General features: G+C 33.3%; 1 protein-coding gene across 4 annotated transcripts in view; it reads left to right on the forward strand.

Moving 5' to 3' along the window:
* Positions 1–22,500, forward strand: part of LOC129218300 (ubiquinol-cytochrome-c reductase complex assembly factor 1-like) — a 77,473-nt gene that overhangs the window by 24,687 nt on the left and 30,286 nt on the right. For all 4 annotated transcript variants that reach the window (XM_054852538.1, XM_054852537.1, XM_054852536.1 and 1 more), the window contains 2 exons: positions 8,233–8,328; positions 10,420–10,492. In XM_054852538.1, coding sequence (XP_054708513.1) covers positions 8,233–8,328; positions 10,420–10,492 — 169 coding nt within the window. The remainder of the gene's footprint in view (positions 1–8,232; positions 8,329–10,419; positions 10,493–22,500) is intronic.

Raw genomic sequence — 22,500 nt, forward strand, 5'->3', positions numbered from 1 at the left:
GAACCTATAAAATGCACGCTGTAAAACATAAAGGACCTCAACAAAAAGCTGTGCTTACTATTGGAAGAAGATTAAGAGATTTGTGTAGTATCACTCAGTAAAATACAAAAAAAAAATGGATATACAGTAAGAAAAAGTAGAATTAACTTGATTTTTATAGGTATTTATACATACAGATAATATTAACAACAGCAGCAACAATTTCATTTCATTGGAAAATTAATCTTTTGCAAGTGAGTAAAAAATAAAATCTTTTCAAATTCAGTTAATTTTATTTATATTCTTGCATCGACTACCACCTTTATGGATATGAACAATTGACTAAAATAAAGAATTGAAATTGACATTATATGATAACAATTTAATTGATTTAATTCTGTTAAAAATAATTGAAGCTAGATAATTTATGAATGGGTTTACACCCCAAATAAGAAGATAGTTTCTAGACTTTTATTTGTTCAAAGAGTATGTTGTAGATTTTGTTCAAAATATCATAATTTTTCAATCAAAAAAAATTCAACAAACTAGATAAATAATAAAGCTTAATTTAATTTTTAATATGATTAATTAAAATATTAATTTCTGAAATTAAGGTTTACAACATAAATGTAAGCTTCTATACATAATTTTCTGAATAATGAAACAGAAGAATAGCCAAATTTCTAATTAAGACATCCCGAAGATTATGTAAAAATATTACAATTTTGAAAAATAGGCGAGAGCAAAGATAAAAATGACCAGGCACTTTTTTCTTTGCTTGCTTGTTTGAGCAAAATATTTCTAGTAAAGTACCTTTGATCTATACTTTGGTTTTATATTGTTTTTAGCTTTATAGTGCTATGACAATACTGCCCATATAGTTTGAATCTTTATCACCGTAGTTTTCTGTGCAGCTGAATTTCTTTTCGCAAAGCAACAAAATGGAGATAATAAAGAGTCAAATTAAATAAGCAATGGTTTTTTTTTTCTCATCCTCTTACACACTAAATGTTCAGAGTTTATAATTTGTGCTGTCTTAGAATGGTGAACTTAGTTTTTACCTGGTAAAAGAAAGTTTAAAAGGTTACACTGCAACTTAACTCGTTTATTTAAACTTTCTCTTTTCCTTTCTTCTGATCATAATTTTGTTGAAGATTTGTTTACCTACTGAAATTATAAGTATGTGGTAAAAGAACTGTATTTCAACAGAAAATAAAAAAGGATTACTGGTTTAATTCACCAATGATGTAACCATTGACCCAGAGGCACCGCAATATGATGTCTCTCTAAATGTCCTTAAGTAAAGGTCAAAAAAAGAAAAGAAAACCCATGCTATTAAAACATACACTTGAGTAGAGTGTAAGGTGGTATTGTGTCATCGACCTTTCAGGGAAAATGACAATGAATGTTCGTTTTCATTTATTTTGCTGCTGACAGTCTGATGGACCTCTAAAAATAAAAGAAAAGAAGGGCTGAAATTCAAGACCCAGTTAGTTTGGAAGAAACAAAATTTTCTCCTTTTCGAAATGCCCGGAGACACAGTAAAGACAGTGACGGTTGGAAAGTGGTAGTTGTTGCACTTCATCCTGTAGAGGTTCGTGTGTTCTGGATTTACTATGACGCAAGAAAACTGCCAATTAATAGGAATATTTAAGGGAGAAAATATTGTTTTTTAAGGATTTTTCTGTTTTTAAGAAATTTTGCTGGTGGGAATATAAAAAAGGATTACTGGTTTAATTCACCAATGATGTACCATTGACCCAGAGGCACCTCAATATGATGTCTCTCTAAATGTCCTTAAGTAAAGGTCAAAAAAAGAAAAGAAAACCCATGCCATTAAAACATACACTTGAGTAGAGTGTAAGGTGGTAATGTGTCATCGACCTTTTAGGGAAAATGACAATAAATGTTTGTTTTCATTTATTTTGCTGCTGACAGTCTGATGGACCTCTAAAAATAAAAGAAAAGAAGGGCTGAAACTCAAGACGCAGTTAGTTTGGAAGAAACAAAATTTTCGCCTTTTCGAAATGCCCGGAGACACAGTAAAGACAGTGACGGTTAGAAAGTGGTAGTTGTTGCACTTCATCCTGTAGAGGTTCGTGTGTTCTGGATTTACTATGACGCAAGAGAACTGCCAATTAATAGGAATATTTAAGGGAGAAAATATTGTTTTTTAAAGATTTTTCTCTTTTTAAGAAATTTTGCTGGTGGGAGATGCGACAACTAAGAAAAAAAGGCAGTGGACTTTCAGCAGAAGGGATTCCGAACCCTTAGCTATGTCATTGGACAGGGTGGGGGGAATCATGATGCTGTCTACACCGTTGAATGTTTTAGAGGTGTTTTAAAAGTATTTTAGGTCTCTTCATTGGGGATGCCTTTTTTTGGTTGCATGGGTGCGCTATCACTCTTGGGGGGGGGGGGGGGGTATCCATAGCAAAATCATCTGCATTTTAAGATCAGCAATTGATTATCTTGATGAATGCAAGTAATTAATATCCTAACTAGTTAAGACAAACAGATCAATGATTAATTCTTCCTTATGATAGATCCCTGTAAATAGTATCTTGTTTGCTTCTTCATGTTCCTTTAGCAAAAGATTCTATACTATACTTTGTTGTTCAAGAAATGCATGCTGAGATGTTATTTTGTTGAGAACTAGCTTACTACCCGCCGTTGCCCGGGTGCTTTTCAATGCAACATATCTTTTGGGTGAACAAATGAATGAATTCTATCTAAATGAGCATAAAAAATTGCATTCACACCGCTCTTTAGGCTCAAATCTTCAAAATACTTTAGATAGCACCCAAAATCAAGCATTTGCCAAAAAAGTAGCATCAACTTAAAGGGAAAAAGTATAAGGCATGTTTTCTGGGCTCTGTAGTGTCCACTGGTACGTTGAATCAGAGGGGTGGTACATAAATTGTCTTAATGGCAAAGAGAAACCATTGTATTTTTCACCTCTTGTGGGACAATCTTTTACATGATGTTTTGAAAGAAAATCATTGTGCTGCCTTTGTAGGTTTGCTTTACTCAAGACATCAAAAAATGCAACAGTACTTTTCACATACATTTTATTCAGAAATAAATCATGGAATGTTTCCTTAGAAATAGTCTTGAGCTTACCAAAAAATAAAAGTCAATCCCTATTATCAGGCACAAATATATACAAAATAGTCATCTTGGACACAGTTACAATATTTTCAGATTAATTCAAAATCATCCTCAATGTCCAAAAGCTAAACAGACAGTCCACCTTACAGAAAATAAAAAATTCACTCATTGTGTTGTTAATAGACAATAACATTCCGTTTTATGGATTTTTTGGCAGTGTTTTTCGAATGAAGGTATCAAGTCTTAAGTTATTTTGTATGTTTTCAGGCAAGCATATGTCACAGAAAAAGTTTGCTTATTATAAATAGCTTTGCAAAATGTGTCTGCTCGCTTTTTCCATTGTGATTTAGTGCCAAGCCATAGAGTAAAATTGGATAAGTGTAACTTGCCTAAAAAGACACGTCAGCTACATTTTATTTTCTTATATTGACGTCAAATTTCTATTTTTGTAGGTAAAAATGACAGTTAGACAGTAATATTAATGTCTTGTAACGATTTGAAATTTGTCCAGATTTAAGTTGTATTTCAAATTTTTAAAACCTAATACTTGTCGTAAATGTTGTACATGATATCTCACACTGATGCAGGTAGAGAGAGGCCTCCTCTAGACAGAGTATTCCTTAGAGAGCATCAAAATTTTAATTTATAGAGGCACAGTCCTCATGAGAGATGCGAATGGGTCCACTGACTCTATTGCAGCTATTAATTTGAGATACGTGAAACATTAAAAATGGAAGTAGGTGGAAACGAACTTATGGAATGAACTATTTAAAACCGTTAATTTTAAACTGCGCTATAGAGAAAGAAGTAGGCATGCACATTTTGGTCACTATCAATGTTAGTTTTTTTTTTAATTATTTGCAGGCCATGAAATAATTTTGAAAAAAATGTCTTGTTTGTACTTACAACTGTATAATAGACAAATCTTTTGTTTATATTTTACAGAAGCTTGTTGCATATTTTGTCCCCCCTTATTCACAGCTTAAAAGCAAACGAAATGTATTTCCAAATTTTGAAACGTAGTCTAAAAACTTAACAGTTAAATGATTCAAAAAATTCTATTCCATAAATTTAACTCAAAACTTGCTCCTAAATAATGTTCTTAGTCCCCCTCCCAGTAGCAAGAAGAATTACATTTGTGAGTGAACCCAACCTTGAGCAAGCAACATAAAGCTATCTACGTATATTAGAAATATATACATCTCAAATACATTTAAAGTACTTAATCAACTACCCTTATGACTTGTTGATCGTGATAGAGAACGGAAGTCTCACTGGAAATTATAATCTCTTGAAGTTTTAAGAAAGATCCATTGCCGTTACACATGAGATACAAAGTGTTTCACCTTATCCCTATACTGTTAAGAGTTTAAGCTGTTACAGTGATAATTTTCCATTCATCTCTTGTAGCACTTCTTCAATGACGGTTGAAATGCTTAGTGGTAGTTACAAACTTCCAATATTTTTCGATTGTTTATAATAACAGTTATCAAACTGAGCTTTTTAATTGGGAATGCAGCTTTGTTCAACTTATTTCACGATGAAGAAGAAACTTCATATTGTGGTGCAATGTTTCATCATGCCTTTTTCAGTAGTAATCTCTGTGTGTCTAAAATTGCATCATACCGGCTAACAGGTTTAAAATTATTGATAGTCATTGAAGATGCTTCATCAGGTGTACTATTGCTTGAGTGTTAAGGTAATATAAAATTTTCATGAAAAAATTTGTTAATGTAAAAAACGTAGCAACTTTTTGCAGTTTAAAACAGTTTGAATTTAAAATAATATTTCCTTGCATTTTTTCAAACTTAAAACTCCTACCCTCCCAAACTGTATGAATTCGGCCTAATTAAATTTCCGTGTGTTTTTTCGGGCCAAAAGGGGCACAGCATTTTATTTTAGCACACATTGGCAATCCTAGTATGGTAGTTTACGTGCATGTAAGAAACTTCATGACCATCCCCCCTCCCCCTTGAAAGACATATTCCAGCTACTATGTATAAAAATGATTTTTTTGCAACTTATTTGTGAAATTAGTATTTTTTAACCCTGTTCTTTGATAGCTTGGAGCGATTTAACTTAGTTGAACCGAATTAGGTAAAGATTGGACGTAAATCATGGAATAGTATAAAGAACATATGCCAGGGCATATTTTAATGGGTTTTTTTTGGGCAAATGCCCACACAGTCAAATAAAATTGGCCACCTACATTTTCCTAAATTTTTCCATCGGTTATGTGTTTCGATATATTTATTTTTCTGTAAAAAAATGGAAGTGTGACCCCTAACCGTTCCCACAAGCAAAAGTTTTTTAAATAAATAAAACTATTAAACAACGATGTCCCGCACTCCAAAACTCGTAGATGGCAGCATGTAAAACGTAAACAGTTTTGTGGATTTGACGTCACGTAATCTTCCGTAGCCATTTTTTTTAGGTGAAACCGGCCCCATGTGTCTTGTACAAAGCTTGTAGTGCGTGGTCATTTGAAGCATTCGTTTTTACACTCTCTATTATATTCTGTGTTGCAGTTGCATTTGATCGAGTATGCAAGTATAGGTGCTAAAAGAAAATCACAGCAGCAAATTTGTAATAAAGATGCATTTTTTGGTGAACCTAAGAAAAAGAAACTACATTCAAATGGTTCTAATGATTGTATTATAATGAATGAAATTAAAAAAAATCAAAAACTCAGTGACTGTTTGAACTGTTCTAAACGCTGAGTCACAGCGTTTATGTTCTTTACACTCTTTGGTCCTAAACGACCATTAGCAATAATTTCCCTAATTCTAATTTTCACACCCCAACTCGTTTTTGACAATTATTCAACTAACATAAACTGCACATTTACAATCCCCCCTCCCTTCCGAGGAAGTTGCAGTTGCCCACACAGTCAAATTTCCTTAAAATATGCCCTGACCTATGCATATTGGTTTAAGGATCATCCAACATTAAATTGTTGAGGATTGTACATAGTTAATGAATGAATTATTAATACCTAACTAATTCTGGTATTTTCTGTGCTGTTCGTGTGGAAAATACTGATCTATAATTTCATTCTACCGTTACTGCTACGGAATTCCCAAAAGAAAGCATGCAAAATAAGTAGAACTGTCGGAGACCCCAATGCATCCCTGCTTTGCAGTATGCAATTTAAAAAAAGCTACACAGCAGCATTTCTTTCTCCTCTGGCTTTCTTGCCAAACATACCCTACACTACTGGCGAATCGGCATTAGCGGACAATGTTGAGAATGCCTTTAGTGTTGATGGCATTTAAAATATCCCTGGTGGTTATAAGTTTCTAATCATTTTCATTTGCTTGGAACCAAGGTTCACAAATTTAAGGATTGCAGTTAATCTTTGAAGAAACTTCATTTGGAGCAGTTTTTTTAGTCTTTTTATTCAGATCGAATTCATAACTATACCAAAATTCGTTTGAGTAGAAAAGATCAATTTTACGGTTATTTGCGCTCAACTATCCGTAACCTGGGTCCCAGGGACCCATTAATGAAATAGATTTGGGTCCTTTGGTGGAAAAAATGAGTCCCTTAAATTTTAAACAGAAAATCTTAGTGTGTAAATGAATAATATAAAAATATTTATACTTGGGGGGGGGGGAGGCATGAAATAAAATAAATTGGGTAACTTTGCAATAATTTTTTGTGATTTTATCATTGTAAAATTATTTTCAAATAATACACTTGCAAGACTTAGTTATGTGAGAAACTATTTGGTCAGTTACAATGAGATTAACTCAAAATTTACTTTAAAAATGGGTTTTACCATAAAATATAAAACAAGTGCCTCTGATTGATCAAGCAAAAAGCACTCCTTTAACCTTTGTTTTCCTGGAAATTTTTCAAAGTGAAAAAAGCGAACAGCCCCCCCCCCCCCCCTTCCCAATTATCATTGGCAATTACATAATAATAATAATAAATCGCAAGCGAATGAACCCAACGCAAAAATCGCGATCATAAAAACGAAATATTTTCTCATATGAGTGTGAAAATTGCTCATCTGCAATCTTAAATCAGTATATTTGACTTTATTTCGTCAAAATAATAACTTTGTTCAAAATATCTGTTTTGGTTTTTGTTCTTTTTTTAAAATCGCGCCATTTTTACGCGACTTTTGCAAGTCCAAATAAAAATAACCCATCAGAAAGAGATGAATTATTAGAAAAAGAACAAGGTTAAGTGCTTTTGTATGAAATTCAAGTATTCATAAGCAATTTAACAAGAAAAATGTAAAGTTCAGAACTCTTTGTGTTTAGCGCTATCTGGAAAATGTTCGCCATTTTTTTTTCTCCCCCCTTTTTATTGGGGATGCAAAATAATAATTTTCAAAAGTAATTCTGATTACATGAATGCCAAATTGCAATATTTTTACTGTACAATTGTCTTGTATTAATCCTGAAGATTGCATTGAAAACCTCATAGTCTTCATTTCTGTTTTTAGGAATTTCCTCAAGATAAAAGTTGAGGGAGAGCTTATTCTTAGAATGCAGTACAATGGGCTATTTATGAACTTGCTCCCTGAGCTCTGCCCAGGAGGTGACTGTAAGCTCCAGTCTTATCACTAAAATTCCATTGACTGGTCCACAATTGTGGTGTGTTTGAATAGCTGATAAACAGATTGGGTCATTTTAGTCCCTTTCTGTTGATTCTCCTGGTCATTTTGAAGCTTAAAAGCATTTACTAAATAGATCTTTAGCATTTTCTCCCATTTTTTTTTCTGGTTCTTACCTTTTGGGTTTTCTGGGTCCCTGGGACCCGATTTTTCGCGGTAGTTGCGTCCCTTTCCCGTGAATTTGCGTAAAAAAACCAGCTATAGCGCGTAAACGCGAACCCTGAAACAAAAACTTAAACCTCTTTGGATCTTTTTTAATTCCAGAAACCAACCTATATGAATTCCTGAACATCAATTTACCTCTGTGCCAAACTTGGAAGAAATCCGACTAAAACTGGAGATTTCTATAAAGAACATACACACACCCCCCCTCAAACACGCATCCATTTTTATATATAGATGAACTTTGTGTCCTTATCATGGGCAAATTTTTTTACCAAACCAGTGATTGTACAAAGTTTGCATTTTTAATTCATACAAATGAAATATTAAGCATGCTTTTTATTTTGTTTTAGATTGCAATGAATCACTCTTCAGCTGTTGCTTATGCTAAGACAAGTGTCTTTGGAAGATTGAAGAGAAAAATTTATGATTCATATTCTAGCAAAACAGTATGTAGACTATACTCTATACCTTTCGTTATGCAATGAATAATTTTCCTTCTTGTATAGTTTTGAAAGGAGAGCAGGTTTGCTATGCACCGGGAAAATCTGGAATTGTCGGGGAAAATGAAAATGGTCAGGGAAATGTCAGGAAAAATGAAAAAAAAAAAACCCATAAATTTCTGGAAATGTCAGAGGAATTTCTTTTATTTTCCAATCAATCTTAGTTAGCGCCGGTGCTATATGACATCAAAAATAATTTCTTTCAACCTTGTTTTTCCCGCCGCCATTCATCTTTTTGTAGTTCTGACTTTCTCCTTCCCTCTGCACTTCTTTTTATCAACTCTCTGGCATTGGTGCGCCATAGCAGTAAGCGGACATACACAGAAGGTATTTTTTGTCTTTGTAGTTTGAGCGGACTCTGTCTAAATGCTGCTTTTTACATCAGCAATTCCGAAGTTATTACTATTTTGAGTAAGCGGCTCCTTGTTTTATCTGGGAGTGCGTCAGAAGTTCTTAATGAGCTGTAATAATCTTTTCATGTTTTATATTATTTTTTAAATTTCGTTAATGAAATTGTTTTCTTCTAGACAGTTTTGTTCTGTAAATTTAGTTCATTAAACAATTTTAAATTTGGAAAGTTCTTTAAAAAAAACTTTAATGACTGTTTCAATGTGCTCCTTTCTTTCAAAATAAAAGTAATCTGATTAAAAAAAAATCTGCACATCAGAGAGTTTGTGATTATTGCTCAAAATTTTACTTTATTAAAAGGGATTACGGCGCAAGTGGGCCATCAAAATTTTTGGGGGGATTTTTTAATTTTTATATATTTGAATTCATTTATTGATTTAAATTCATTTATTCATTTATTTTTATTTAAATTATTTTAATTTACTTTATTTATTTATTCTGCATGTGTGTGTGTATTTCACTGGCAGAGCGCAGAACTTTTCTTTCCGAATAAGGATAATTAAAGATAAATAAATAGGTAAATAAAAAATGTTAAAAAAATAAATAAAGAGGGTTAAAAATAAAAAAGCGCAAAGGCGTTCAGAAAAATTTGGGGGGGGGGGCATCACCCCTGCTTTATCAGCAACAAATAGGGAAAATATGTGGAGCTAAAAGATGCGTGACTTTTTTTGGCCTAAGTCTAAAAGCACACTGAATGTACTGGACTGGAGGGGTGGAAGGCAATAATTGAAAAGGTTTAGGTTCATAAGTTTTTGGTTCAGACAAGCAATTAACTTTTTTTTTGTGATACAGATGTCACAACTGTTTATTTGACTGTTCTTTCACTTGATGTAAGGCAGCAGTGATTTGTTTCACTTTTGTTAGGGTGGTTCAAAAATACATTTAAAATAGTTTCTCCTAGATTACAGGACACTACTCAATGTTTTTAGACTTGTGGATAGTAATATACTGGAAGAATTTTAGCTTCCTATTTCAACTGAAAGAGGGTGCTCAACCCCCTCCCCCAAACTTCCTAAGTATGGGGAGAATATGGTTAAAAAATACATTGAACTGAAAAAACTATGCTACATATTATAATATACATGAGTTATATGCATATACATTGCAATAAAAGAATTTACAAAAAAAAAAAAAACAGCTCAGGAAATTAAATGTTTTTAAATTTGTGACATTTTCTATGCTATGGCTAATGTTAAATTGAGGGGTCATTGAGTGCCCTCTTAAAATTTGAGTAAGAAGCTAAAACTTTTACAACACAATACTATTAGTATGTCTAAAAAAATAGGGGTTGTCTTGTACTCTAGCTGAAAAAAAAATTTTTTTGAACCACCCTAAGTACATATTTTTGATTATTTCATCTTGAGTAAATTAAATTTGGTAACCATTGTTTGTAAAGTTTGAAAATGAGGTAAGTTTTATCAAAATTTGAGATGTATATATTAGTGTTGCAAAATGAAAGTGGACATCAATAACTTGGATTTTTTCTCAAAACCACTTTTAAAACCTGGAAATGTCAGGGAATTTCATTCTTGAACTTTCGTGGCAACATTGAGAGAGGGATTTTTTTTTCCAATAAAAAATTTATTTATACATATGTATATATGGATATATATATTTTTTCTTTTACAGAAAATCAATGTGTCAGCTCAGTTAGTCTATGAATCATGTGTAGATGGCATAGATTGGAATGAGTTCATAGAATGTAGGGTATTTATAACTCCAACAGTTTATTTAAATACTTTGATATATAAACATATTGTGTTCTACTTTTGAACGATCATTCAAACTACAATTTAGAAATGTAAAAAAGTGTAAATCATTATATAAGTTATTTTAATATTGCTCAATATTGTGCTGTAAATAGTTCCAAGTTTTATTATTATACAGTAAACCCACATTATGTTATTACAGATCCTTGTTATGTGGACAAATTCATGCAAATTGACGTGTTTGATTGATTTCCTTTTTTTAAAAAAATTAAGTTAAAAAAGACATGACTCCATCTTTCCCATTTAACTTAAAAAAATATTTGAAGGCAGTTTTGCACTTTAAAGAAAATCATAAAATGCAGTAACGTGCATGAGCTGAATAATTTTAAATAAGAATGACAACTCACATCCAAAAAGAAAATATCAGGGCCGTGTTGTTAAAGCATTAGTTATAACAATCAATTAAAAATATTCCGTATAAAATTATTTGTTTAAAATGAGTTAACTGGTCATTTTTATGTAGAAACTAGTGGTACCCGCATGGTTTTGCCCGTAGTAGAAAAAAGGTCATTTGGTTCGCCTGTATATTTACAAATAATGGATGATGAATTTCTCGCAAATTTGCTGTATTCATTTGCTTGCTCATGTTACGGTTCCATGTTATGATAATAATGTAATTTATTCGTCCACATTGTGATAATTCGCTCGGTAAAATTTTCTTTAAATTGAAATATAAAAAGAACAAAATCGAATTTTCAAAAAATTGCTTCGATTCCCTTGGTGGGGGGGGGGGGGCACAATTTCTTTAGTTCACCAGGAGCGCTAGACCTCATAGTTACGCTACTGATAGTGCCACGGTGTATCAAAAGGTGTTGCAGAAGAGTGATGTCAAAACCAACTGATCTTATTTTACGGTAAATTTTATTTCTACGTCGCTCCCTGAAGTTTGACTGGAACAAAAAAGTCGAATTCGAAAAGAAAAACATTGTGTGCGGTCATTTTTTCCCGAGATTTGAAAACCTAGAAAGTAGATTGTAGTACAGTAGGACCATGGTTCGCCTCATTACTCTACCAGTGTCCTTATACTATAACACCGGAGTATTTCAGAAGAGGTTATAATCGTGTGCTTATGTTCAGGAACTGTCCACAGGTGTGGGGAAAAAACCCTGACCTCCCTACCCCTCCCTTGCTTACATAATAGAGATGGATGAGGGTGCCATGAGAAAATTCTAAATCTTCAAGGGGTGCCTCAAGTCGAAGAAGTTTGGGAATCCCTGACCTAGTTGAAAGAAATTTCGCATTGTCAATCACTTTGTCACTGAAGTCCTCAAAAATCAGTAAAAAAAACTTTTACACTTTTTGAAGCAATGTTATCCCTAGAGGAGCAATGTTCCCCCATTTTACAGTATTCAAAAAGAATAACGGATTTAGCTTTCTTGTTTTTTTTATTTTTTATTTTTTTCAAATATGAACTGCACTTTCTGCCAGTTTTAATAGCTTTTGTGGAACACAATTGATTGGCAAAATTCTGTTAGGTTGATGTACGTTAGTTTTAGAACTACTTTTAGTTTAAGTATTGTGGTAGATTTTTGGTTACAATTATATGAATAAAAAGGATGAAAATTGGCCGTAAACATTGCGATGTGAAAACCCAAAAACTTAAGTTAGATATTTTTCCTGCTGCAAAAAAATTCAGAGGAATCCGGCAGTGACATGCAAAGCACCCAGGGGAAACACATAGATATATTACGAATAAAATACTTAGTATGTGGCTCGTGTGAATAAAGCAGGGTGAGCAAATCCAGGACAATTTAGAAAAGGCATTTTGAAAAACAAAAGATTAAAATAATTTACAGGGGCAAGTTAAAACATGGAAAGGGGCTTTGCAATTATTACCAGGCTGGTTACTGCATGGAGAAGAAAAACAAGGGGACACTAAATCAAAGAAAGACGAACTCACCCATTTGGCAGAAGTATTCATTTAATCCAGAGAATTTCACTTGTACAAAATACACAAACGTCTTAGTTCATCAATGTCTAAAAAATCAGGTCACAAAAAATAAAAAGTTCAGTTTCCAAATGGGGCAGCGTACAGGCTGGCGTCACCATCAACTTGAGTGAAAGTGCAAGCGTTTAAAAAAGAGGCCGGGAGCAGCTCATGCAACGCACAAAGATAAACAGTCCATCGGAACTTTGCATTTGCGGCGAGACATTCTTCGCTGGTCAGCGGGGGGGGGATATTCATCGGCGGCCTTCTGCGTTCATTGTAGCGACACTCTTAGGGGGTCCAAAACCAAGCAAGGACCGCGGGAGTCGAAAACACTTCCGATGCCAATGGACATCTTCCTAAGTCTTCTCGGGGCGCGGTGAGCTGAAATCGCCCGCGGAAGGAAAAAGATATCACTGCAGAGAACTCTCTAGAAGACTTCCTCCATTCCGAAGAGTCCGGGCTTTTATAACCTCTCAAAAATCTATAGATGCTGTTGCCACTTTCATCGTTGCTCAAGCAGAAAACAATTAATTTAATCCAATGTGGGGAAGAAGTGGCATTCGAATGTAGGTCAATCGCCGAAGGCACTTCCTGTTTACAGCAAGTACACAGCCAAGGTTGTCCAAGGTCGCATTCCAAATTGCTTAAAACCCGTCAAAAGCGACAGTTATTTTGAAACGGACATGAAAAAGGAACCAACTCAATAGTTTTCCGATTCAATCTTCTTAAAATCTGGTTATTTGCCATTTAACACATGACTTTTTATGCATATAATATAAAAGCATGATTAATATACTTTAAATAATGAAAGGTATTTTCTTTTTAAAAAGAAAAGGTACAAGAATGAGTTAATTATAATAAAACATGTCGCAACATTTTAATAAATCATAAAACATGTTGTGACAAGTATTTAAATATTTTTCTGAAATTTTAAGAAACAATTCATTAATACATGTGAACTCATCTAACTAACAATCATTATTCTAATGGCCATGTCTATGTGGAAAACTCACGCCTGATGCTGGTTAAATTATATAAAAATTTATTATATATAAATTATATAATAAATATTTTGGGATTTAAAAAAAAACAATGAGTTATAAATTTTAATTTTGAGTTGGAAATTTGTTCTTTTCTACACATTACTTTTTTTTTGTGTCTGATAGCTGAATATGTGTCAGCTTTTATTTTTCAGGTAAGCGTGTAATGCCAGACAATGCAGCTAGTATATATGTACAGAGCTGCCAACTTTAAAAAATCCAATATTGTAGCAGCATTTTCAGTGGCGGATGGGGCAACATGAACCGGCCCTGGCATTTACAGGCCAGCCGGCCCCCTTAAGACTTGCTCCTTGAAGAGGAAACGCTCTCACCGTCCTTCAGTTTTTTTTGTTTTTTTTTTTTTTTCAGATATAAAAGATAGAGTGAATACATCTTCTAGTTTTAGTAGGGAGTCACCATTAGAATTTGAGTATTCAAACTGCGTTTACGAATGTGGAGAAAAATAATCAATAATACGAACACCTGCATAGTAAAAATTAATATTCTTGCTGATGCTGGGGGGAGGGGGCACTCCCACGGAAAATTTTCAAAATTACAGCTTCAAAAACGCATTGTTAGACTTTTAAAATGATCTTCGGCGATGTTTGCGGGAGGGGGTATTTGGAGAATTCCCCCAAAACTTTTTCAAAATCAGAGCTCTAAAACGTATGCGTAAGCATTGTTTTGAAACACTAGGGGGGAGAAGGCTGTTCAGGAATTCTTTCTGGGCAAAATTTCTCAATTGAAGTTACCAAAGCGCCAATTTAGGTGACAATTGACGAACTTTAAACTATCTTTGACAATGTTAATGAGAGCAAAGATCCGGTGTCCCCCCCTCCCCTTCAGGAATTTTTTTCAATTAGTTGTCTTAAAAATGCATTCTAGGTGATCTTAGGTAATGTTTGGGAGAGAAGAGGCTCGAAGGTGCTCGCCAGGAATTTTTTCGTAATTGAAATCTAAAGAAAGGAATTGTAGGTCTTCTTTGATAACGTAAAGGGGACCGACAATTCTGGGAAACTGAAGTTTAAAAACATTATTTCATCGACTTTCAATGACGTGAGAGGGAGAAATTTTCAAGACATATTTTGGAATTGAATCCCATAAAACGAAATTTGAGAGGATCTTTAGTGATGCTGGCGAGCGTGTTGGGAACAAAAATTTTTCTAAGTTAGCTTTTAAAACGCAGTTTTTGTCGATCTTCGGTAATATTAGTGGGTGATGCTGTTCGGGGACTTTCATTCTGTAATTTTTCAAAATTTGAATTCTAAAACGCAGTCGTAAATGATATTCGCTGATGTTACCAAGGGTTCAGGGGCTCTTCTCGGAAATCTTTTCGGGATTGAAGCCCTAAAAAAGAAATTTCACACCACCTTTGGTGATACAAGAGGGAGGAGAGATTCGCTGACCTCTGAAAAATTTCTTAATTGCTGTCCTAAAAACGAAATTTTAAATGATCCTTAAAGATGGGGTGGAGGAACTTCTGCAGGGATTTGGGTGATCACTCTCCTGGAAGCTTTTCGAATTTGAAGTCCTAAATAGGAATTGTAGGCCATCTTTGATAATGATAGGTGATATGAGATGGGACTGGGTTCCGATTTAGAAACTTCCCCTGCACTCTTTCAAAATAAAAGTTTTAAACACGTTTCTAATCTACCTTGGAGGTGTAAAATGAAGGGTAAGGCTAGAGGATGTCTCTCCCTTCCGCATTCTTTGCTAAGTCCCTATCTTTTTATTAAATTGATACAAATGTTATGGAAAAACCTCCCCCCAGTGTATCTTTTCTGAGATCATTTTAGTTCTTTGGCTTTTTTCATACTGAAATTTTCAATTTCCAACCTGATGTTTGAAGTTGTTTGAAAATAAAGAGTTCGAGATTCGTTAAAATATTTTTTAGCATTTTGAATTGATGTGATACTTTTCAGGGACACCAGATCTTCTTCCAACTTTATTTTACTTTAAATATCCTCCAGCTAGAATATCTTACACTTAGTATTCATTACATTACAATGTTTTAAATCTCCCTTACTGCATTTTAACTTTTTTTCTATTTAAAACATGCTTCGGTGGCCCCTATGGAACCGCCATTATTATCTAGCTATTCATTCACTGTATTAAATTAAAATTTGTCATAGGTTTTTACTATGTGCTTAATACTTTTTTGGTTGATTTTTTTTTAAATTTGTCAGAATGTCTCGAAAAATTTCAACTGCCTTTAGTTAGGTAAATTATAATAAAGAACCGTGGATGTTCCTAAATAATATTTAAAGGTTTAATATTCAAGGGTTGCATTTTCTTTCAAAATTTTGTTGCGAAAATATTTTTTGTTACGGGAATTCCACTTGGTATTTTGTTACTTCTATTTATTTTTTTTTAAATACTGAGAAGGTTTTCTTTTTTTTTTTTACTTTGTTCATCCCTAAATTAAAATTGGCAGCCATGGTTCTACGCCACCCCTGGAGGCGGCCCTGCCTTTACGTGTTCATTGTCCCCTACAGAAGATTATTACAGGCAGCTGTTAGGGCCTTAGAAGGTCCTGGACTGGTATGCAACAAAGTTATCTTATCGGCCGACCGATGAATTTACAGACACACAGTAAAGCATCTTGTTGCTCACAGCAGAGCATTTTTTAAGGAATTTTTACTAGGCGATACAAGTTTATCGTAAGAATAAAAATTATTGAGAAGGTTACAGCCTTTTTCTCAGCAAATGTATGCATAATCGTCGCCTCAAAGTGGTATTTCTGTAAGTACTGTTTGTTCTGTGGCGGCTGTATAGGATTTCTGATATAAAAGGAAGCCGATATGAACAAACCTTAAGCATAGTATTAACTCTGCCCTGGAAATTTTTCGAAATTTTTAGTTTTGAAAACGCATTTTAGACGATCTGTGGTAATGTTAGGATTGAAGAGGTCCGGTGTCGCTCACCTGTCTATTTTTTGAACTTGTAGCTCTAAGAATGCAGTTTTAGAAAATCTTTTTGATGATGTTAGAGTAAGGAGAGATTTGAGGGTCTATATCCCAGGAAATTTTTCTTTATTTCTATTCTTAGAAATGCATTCTAACTGTCTTTCGTAATATTATACGCTCGGATGCGACTCCGTCCCCACGCCCGTTTTTCGAAATTGAAACGTTCAAAACGCAAACATTATGTCCAATAATGTTCAGAGGAGGGTGGTTCGGGGGTTGTCCGGTGGCTCTTTTTCTGCAATTGTAGTGCTAAAAAGGGAGTTCAGTGCGCTCTTTTTGTGATGTGAGGTGGAGGAGTGATTCTAGGGCCCGCAACAAGAAATTTTTCTAATTTGCAGTTTTAAAGATGCATTCTACTTGTCTTTGATAACGGTAGGGGAGAAGAGGTTTGGAGCACTCTCTCGGAAACTAGTTTTAAAAAATAAAAGATTGAAAAACTGAAACCCGACTACGGCAAAAAAAAAAAGATAAGAAACAAGGGAGGTGCTGTTTAATATCATTGTTCTATTGAGTAAAACTAGTAACTTGATAGGTTAGATATTCCTATTTATTTAGTTCTATTGAAATCCTTTGTCACTTTCACATTAATAACATTATAATTCAATTCAAATACCGTAGTCGTGCGGTATAGTAGAACTGTAGTTGAGAACGCATGACAACGGCATTTGAATTGAATTATAATGTTATTAATGTGAAAGTGACAAAGGATTTCAATAGAACTAAATAAATAGGAATATCTAACCTATCAAGTTACTGGTTTTACTCAATAGGATGATGATATTAAACAGCACCTACCTTGTTTCTTATCTTTTAGGGGTTTTTTTCCGTAGTCGGGATTCAGTTTTTTAATCTTTTATTTTATTTAAATATTTTTCGTTTTAATCTAAGATGGACAAAAAATAATAGCGCGAGTAATTTACGGTAAGCATTTTAGTTTGATATACAAGAATGGTAAACTTAATTTATTGCTATAACATGAAGCTGATAGAAAATTTAAACAATAAAAGATTGATTTTATTTAATAAGACTATGATAGTAGTCAACACCAAACTTGTTTCTTTAGTCCGGGGGCTACGGGGGAAGAAATTGCAAATTGTGATAAAATTATGAAACTCGGCATGCTTGTAGACATTGTATAAACAAAAATTTTAGGAAGGGGAGGCATTCCAAAATCCCCCCCCCCCAAAACTCCCCTGACGGCCATTTTTGGTCCAAAACCAAAAACAGCGATTCTTTTTAAATTTTCGTTATTATAGTATTTTAAATCATTGGTTGTATCATTCCATGGATGTTTATTACATTCTTTACTATTTAAAACTCCACAAATGTCTAATTTCAGAAATAACTTTACAAAAAGTGGTTTAAAAAAAAAAATCGATATTTTTAAATTGTGAGTTTCCTGAAGGGAATTTTTCCCCCCATAACAGAATTACAGGTTTCTGAATTTGAAGATACATTACATTAATGTTATATCAAAGTAGGGTTCCAGTTATCCGAACTCTAATAGCACGAACTGTCCAATTATCCGGTTATGATGCCCCTCGTTTTAAATGACTGAGCACGCATAATTGAAATTATTTGCGAAGGGTATAATAGAAAAAGGACTTGAAGAAAAAAGGGAGAAATTAATTTCAAGACAACATAATTCTAATAGAAAGAAATTTAAAGTTGAATTTTAAATTTCTGTTCATTATTATTATTATTATTGTTGCTGTTGTTAATTCTCCGTAACCCAATTGATCATCAGTAAGCTTTTTCTCATTTTATTTTAAAAAAATCATATATATATATATATATAAACAAATTCAAGTTTTGAAGCACCGTATTAAAGCTGGTGCCTTTAAAATTAAAGTTTATTAGATAATAGATTTCAACCAACTTTAGTATCTTTACTGAAACTTTGAAGGAGTTGATTTTGGGTGTGTGTGTGGTTTTTTTTTAAATTTTTTTTTATTTTATTGCTATACGCTATACATATACTTTGGTAACTATGCTGGATGGTTACCAGTTTTTATTCAAGATCTTTTTCTTTAACCCACAAACCTTTAGACGAACACAAAGTTTTTGAAAAAACGTTTGTTGTAAAAAAGACAATGAACGTGTTTTCTGTAATTGGATCGGACCATGCTTAGCAAAACAATGCGATAGTGAAAGGAGATGGTGGGGCTATTGGTCTTTCACAGATCCAACTGCGTTAAGTTGATGGGTGTTGGCTGGTTTCAAATTATCGATTTAATTACACAGTTTGAAAAAGTTACCTCTGCTGATTTAAAGAAACGCTGTATATGCGTAATGAAGAAATGTTAAGTTTCCAATGCACATTTTCAAGAAAGGTCTTGAAGAGAAATAGCTAAACATGAGAATCCATTTTTAGAGTCATCGAAAGAATTGTTCTCATTGAAGACGAATGTAGCAGTAGACAAAGAATATGCAGGCCTCGGAACTAGTCTCTTTTCTAGCTATTTGTCTCTTGTTTTTCTTGAGTGTCTCTTAAGTCTCTATTTTCATGATTTAGTCTCTAAAATCTCTTCTTTTTTTTCCCGCGAGTGCTATGAAAATCTTACTTTTGACGCCTGTTAAAAGATTTCAGTTCGCAGAATTTCGTTTAGCAAACGTACGCAGCTTGACCAATCAGATCGCTTCTAATGATCAGATAAATGGCTAAAAAGAAGAAGCTTTGTCAATGGAGAGTAGTGCAATTAAACCACTCCCCTACTTGCATTTTTTTCCCCCAAAGAGCTATTGTGTGAAGCTTGAGGGGGGGGGGGATAGTCCTTAATCCCTCTGTGTCCCCAATTCTAGGATAAGCTGTAAAGTTCAGAAGCTATTAATACAGAATACACTTTTTTTATTGTGAATATGTAGTTTTATTTTTCTTCTTTTTTTTTTTTTTTTGCTTTTGTGAACTTAATTTCAGGGGGAAGTATCTAATTTGAAAGGAATAAACATTTGCGATTCAATTACTTCTGAATTAAAATAGAATATTTGTTGAAAACCTGTTTAAAAAATGGAAGATTAAAACGATAAAAAAAGTGCAAACATGGAGCCACGTGCTTCGCGGAAAATTGGTTGCTGTGTATAAGATATCAATCTTTTTGCATCCTTCAAATATTTCAATTAGTTTTCAGTTTGGAAGCTCTTATATGCAAATGTAGGACAGCTTTTTTCATTTTCATAATTTATTTTATCATTATTATTATTTCTTTTTTTGAACTTTATTTCAGGGAAACATCGGATCGGAAAGGCATAAGCATTTGATTTTACATTTATTGAAAAACTGTTTAAAATAAAGTAATGGAAGAATAAAAGTATGCGAACATGGAGCCACGTGCTTCGCCGAAAATTGATCGCTGTGTATTAGATTTCAATCTCTTTGCATCCTTCAAATATTTCATGTATTTTTCGGTTAGGAAGCTATTATATGCAAATGTAGGACAGATTTTTTTATTTAAATAATTTATTTTATGATTATTATTATTATTTTCTTTTCGTGAACTTATTTTCAGGGAAACATCGAATCGGAAAGGCATAAGCATTAGATTTTTAATTTGTTGTGAGCTAAAATAGAACATTTATTGAAAAGCTGTTTAAAATAAATAAAGTAATGGAAAAATAAAAGTTTGCGAACACGGAGCCACGTGCTTCGCCGAAAATTGATCGCTCTGCATTAGATTTCAATCTTTTTGCATCCTTCAAATATTTCATGTATTTTTTACTTTCGAAGCTCTCATATGGAAGTATAGGATAGCTTCTTGTACTGCAATAATGTATTTTAGTTTTATTTTTATTATCTTTTTCTTTTTGCAAACTTAATTTCCATTTAAGATTTCATTCTTTTTGCATTCTTCAAATATTTTTTAGTTTTTTAGCAATCATATGCCAGTGTAGGATAGCTTTTTTTTAATTGGAATATAATGTATTTCAATTTTATTTATTTTTTTATTACTTTATTTTTTTGAGCAATCACGATTGCGTATTGTTCTCATTTGACCGTCTTTGGTGTCCGTGCCTTTTTCAACTTGGATCAGAAGCCTCTGCTATCCGCTTCTCCTGGTCAGAGGCGTACATGTCCTACACACACGCACGTTCACACACATACACTCACACACGCCTACGTACATACACACAGATCTACGCACACACACAACTATGCACACATAACCGGTCAGGAGGAGAGGCAGGCTTGGGGGGGGAGCCGTTTCTAGAAACAATAACTCCAATGAGTAGGGTCCTGTCTCAGTTCGTGATTGCGAAAAACATAATTTGAATTCAACATTTCAGAATTCAAATTAATTTTCTTTTCTTTTTATTATTTATTTTTATGAACTTAGTTTTAGGGTAGAAAGAAATAAGCATTTGATTTTTAATTTGTTTAAAATTTAAATAAAACGTTTTTTGAAAAACATTGGAAAAACAAAACTGAAAATTATAAAATAATAATAATAGGCCGACATGACGTTGTTATTTCTTATTTTACTTTTTATGCACAAAGGGGTGCCGACCGAGGGGGGGGGGGAGGTCATGCCTCAGACTACGCCATTGAAATTTTTTGGGGAGGGTTGTTTTGAGAGGTATTTTTTTCATTTTTAGGGGGCTTGCTTTTTTGTGGGGGTGGGGGTCTTTGCAAAATTTAGGGGCGGTGTGCCCTTTTTCTAAGGGGGAGGGGGCACCCCTGATTTAACTTGAGATTCGCAGAGAGCTGATTATTGTATTTTAGACTTCAATCCTTTTGCATCCGAAAATAATACAATTATTAAGTTTAAAAACTATCACAACCTTGTATGAAATGGCTTTTTCATTGCAATAAACTTACTTTAAGGAAAGTACCATATTTGAAACAAATAAACATTTGATTTATTATTTGAAATTAATTTAAAAATAATTAAGTAATAAAAACAAGCATGCAAACTTTGCAACATGTTTCGCAGAAAATTGCTTGCTGCATTTCAGATTTCAATTCTTTTGCGTAATTTATTTATTATTATTTTTGCTAGATATTTCAAGGAACCTTTTCTTTTCAGTTTTGTTTCAAAATTGAAGTAAAACTTAGCTTAAAAAGTTTTTTCTTCTCAAAATTGAAATTATAATCCTTTTCTATCTTGCAAATATTTCAATTAGTTTTAAATGTGGAAGTTATTTTTATCATATTAGCTTAGAATGCCTTTTTATTTTAATTTATTCTTAACGAATTATTCATAAATCTTTTTTGCAGACTGAACTTGAATGAAATCAGCACTTTTGTTTGATCATCATTTGGAAAAAGAGAATAAATTAAAATTAAATAGTTATTTCAAAATTTCTAATGAGATATTTGGATGCCTCACTTGACAAATTGACTAACTCCATAAAACAAAAAATAGATAATAGTTATGAAGAAGATGGTGTTATCCATAAGAGTAAATAGGCCCTTATGTTACATTTTCTACCATCACATGTTCAGAAGGATACTGAACCCAAATTTAATATAAATTCACATACTAAGCATTGGTAAAAGACTATTAAAGCAGAAATGAGGTTTTTTTTTTTTTTTTTTAAGTGGAGTTAATCAATTTGTCAATTGAGGCATTCATTAAAAAATATATATATAAATAAATGAAAAGCTTTCAACTTTGTATGCTTTGCAGAAAAGTGCTAGCTGTGTTAGAGGTTGCATCCTGCAGAGTGTAGAAATCATTTTTTGAAGTATTTTATCAAAGCCTGCGCTACGGATCTCGAATTGCTAGTCAACAATTAGCCAAATTTTAAAAGTTTTAGCCGTATCCCAAAATTTTTAGCAAAAGACTTAAATTTAATAAATTTTTGAGCAATGACAATTGCTTATTGTTCTCATTTGACTGTTTTTGGTGTCCGTGCCTTTTTCAAATTGAACCAGAAGCCTCTGCAGCACCACCGCCCACCGTCCTCTGCTGGCGGCGCGGCGCGGCTGCTCCGTTTTGAGCTATTCGACCTCCTGGTCGGAGGCGTCCATGTCCATGTCCTACACACACGCACGTTCACACACATAC

The sequence above is a fragment of the Uloborus diversus genome, chromosome 3, assembly GCF_026930045.1.
Source record: "Uloborus diversus isolate 005 chromosome 3, Udiv.v.3.1, whole genome shotgun sequence".
NCBI classification, from domain to species: Eukaryota; Metazoa; Arthropoda; class Arachnida; order Araneae; family Uloboridae; genus Uloborus; species Uloborus diversus.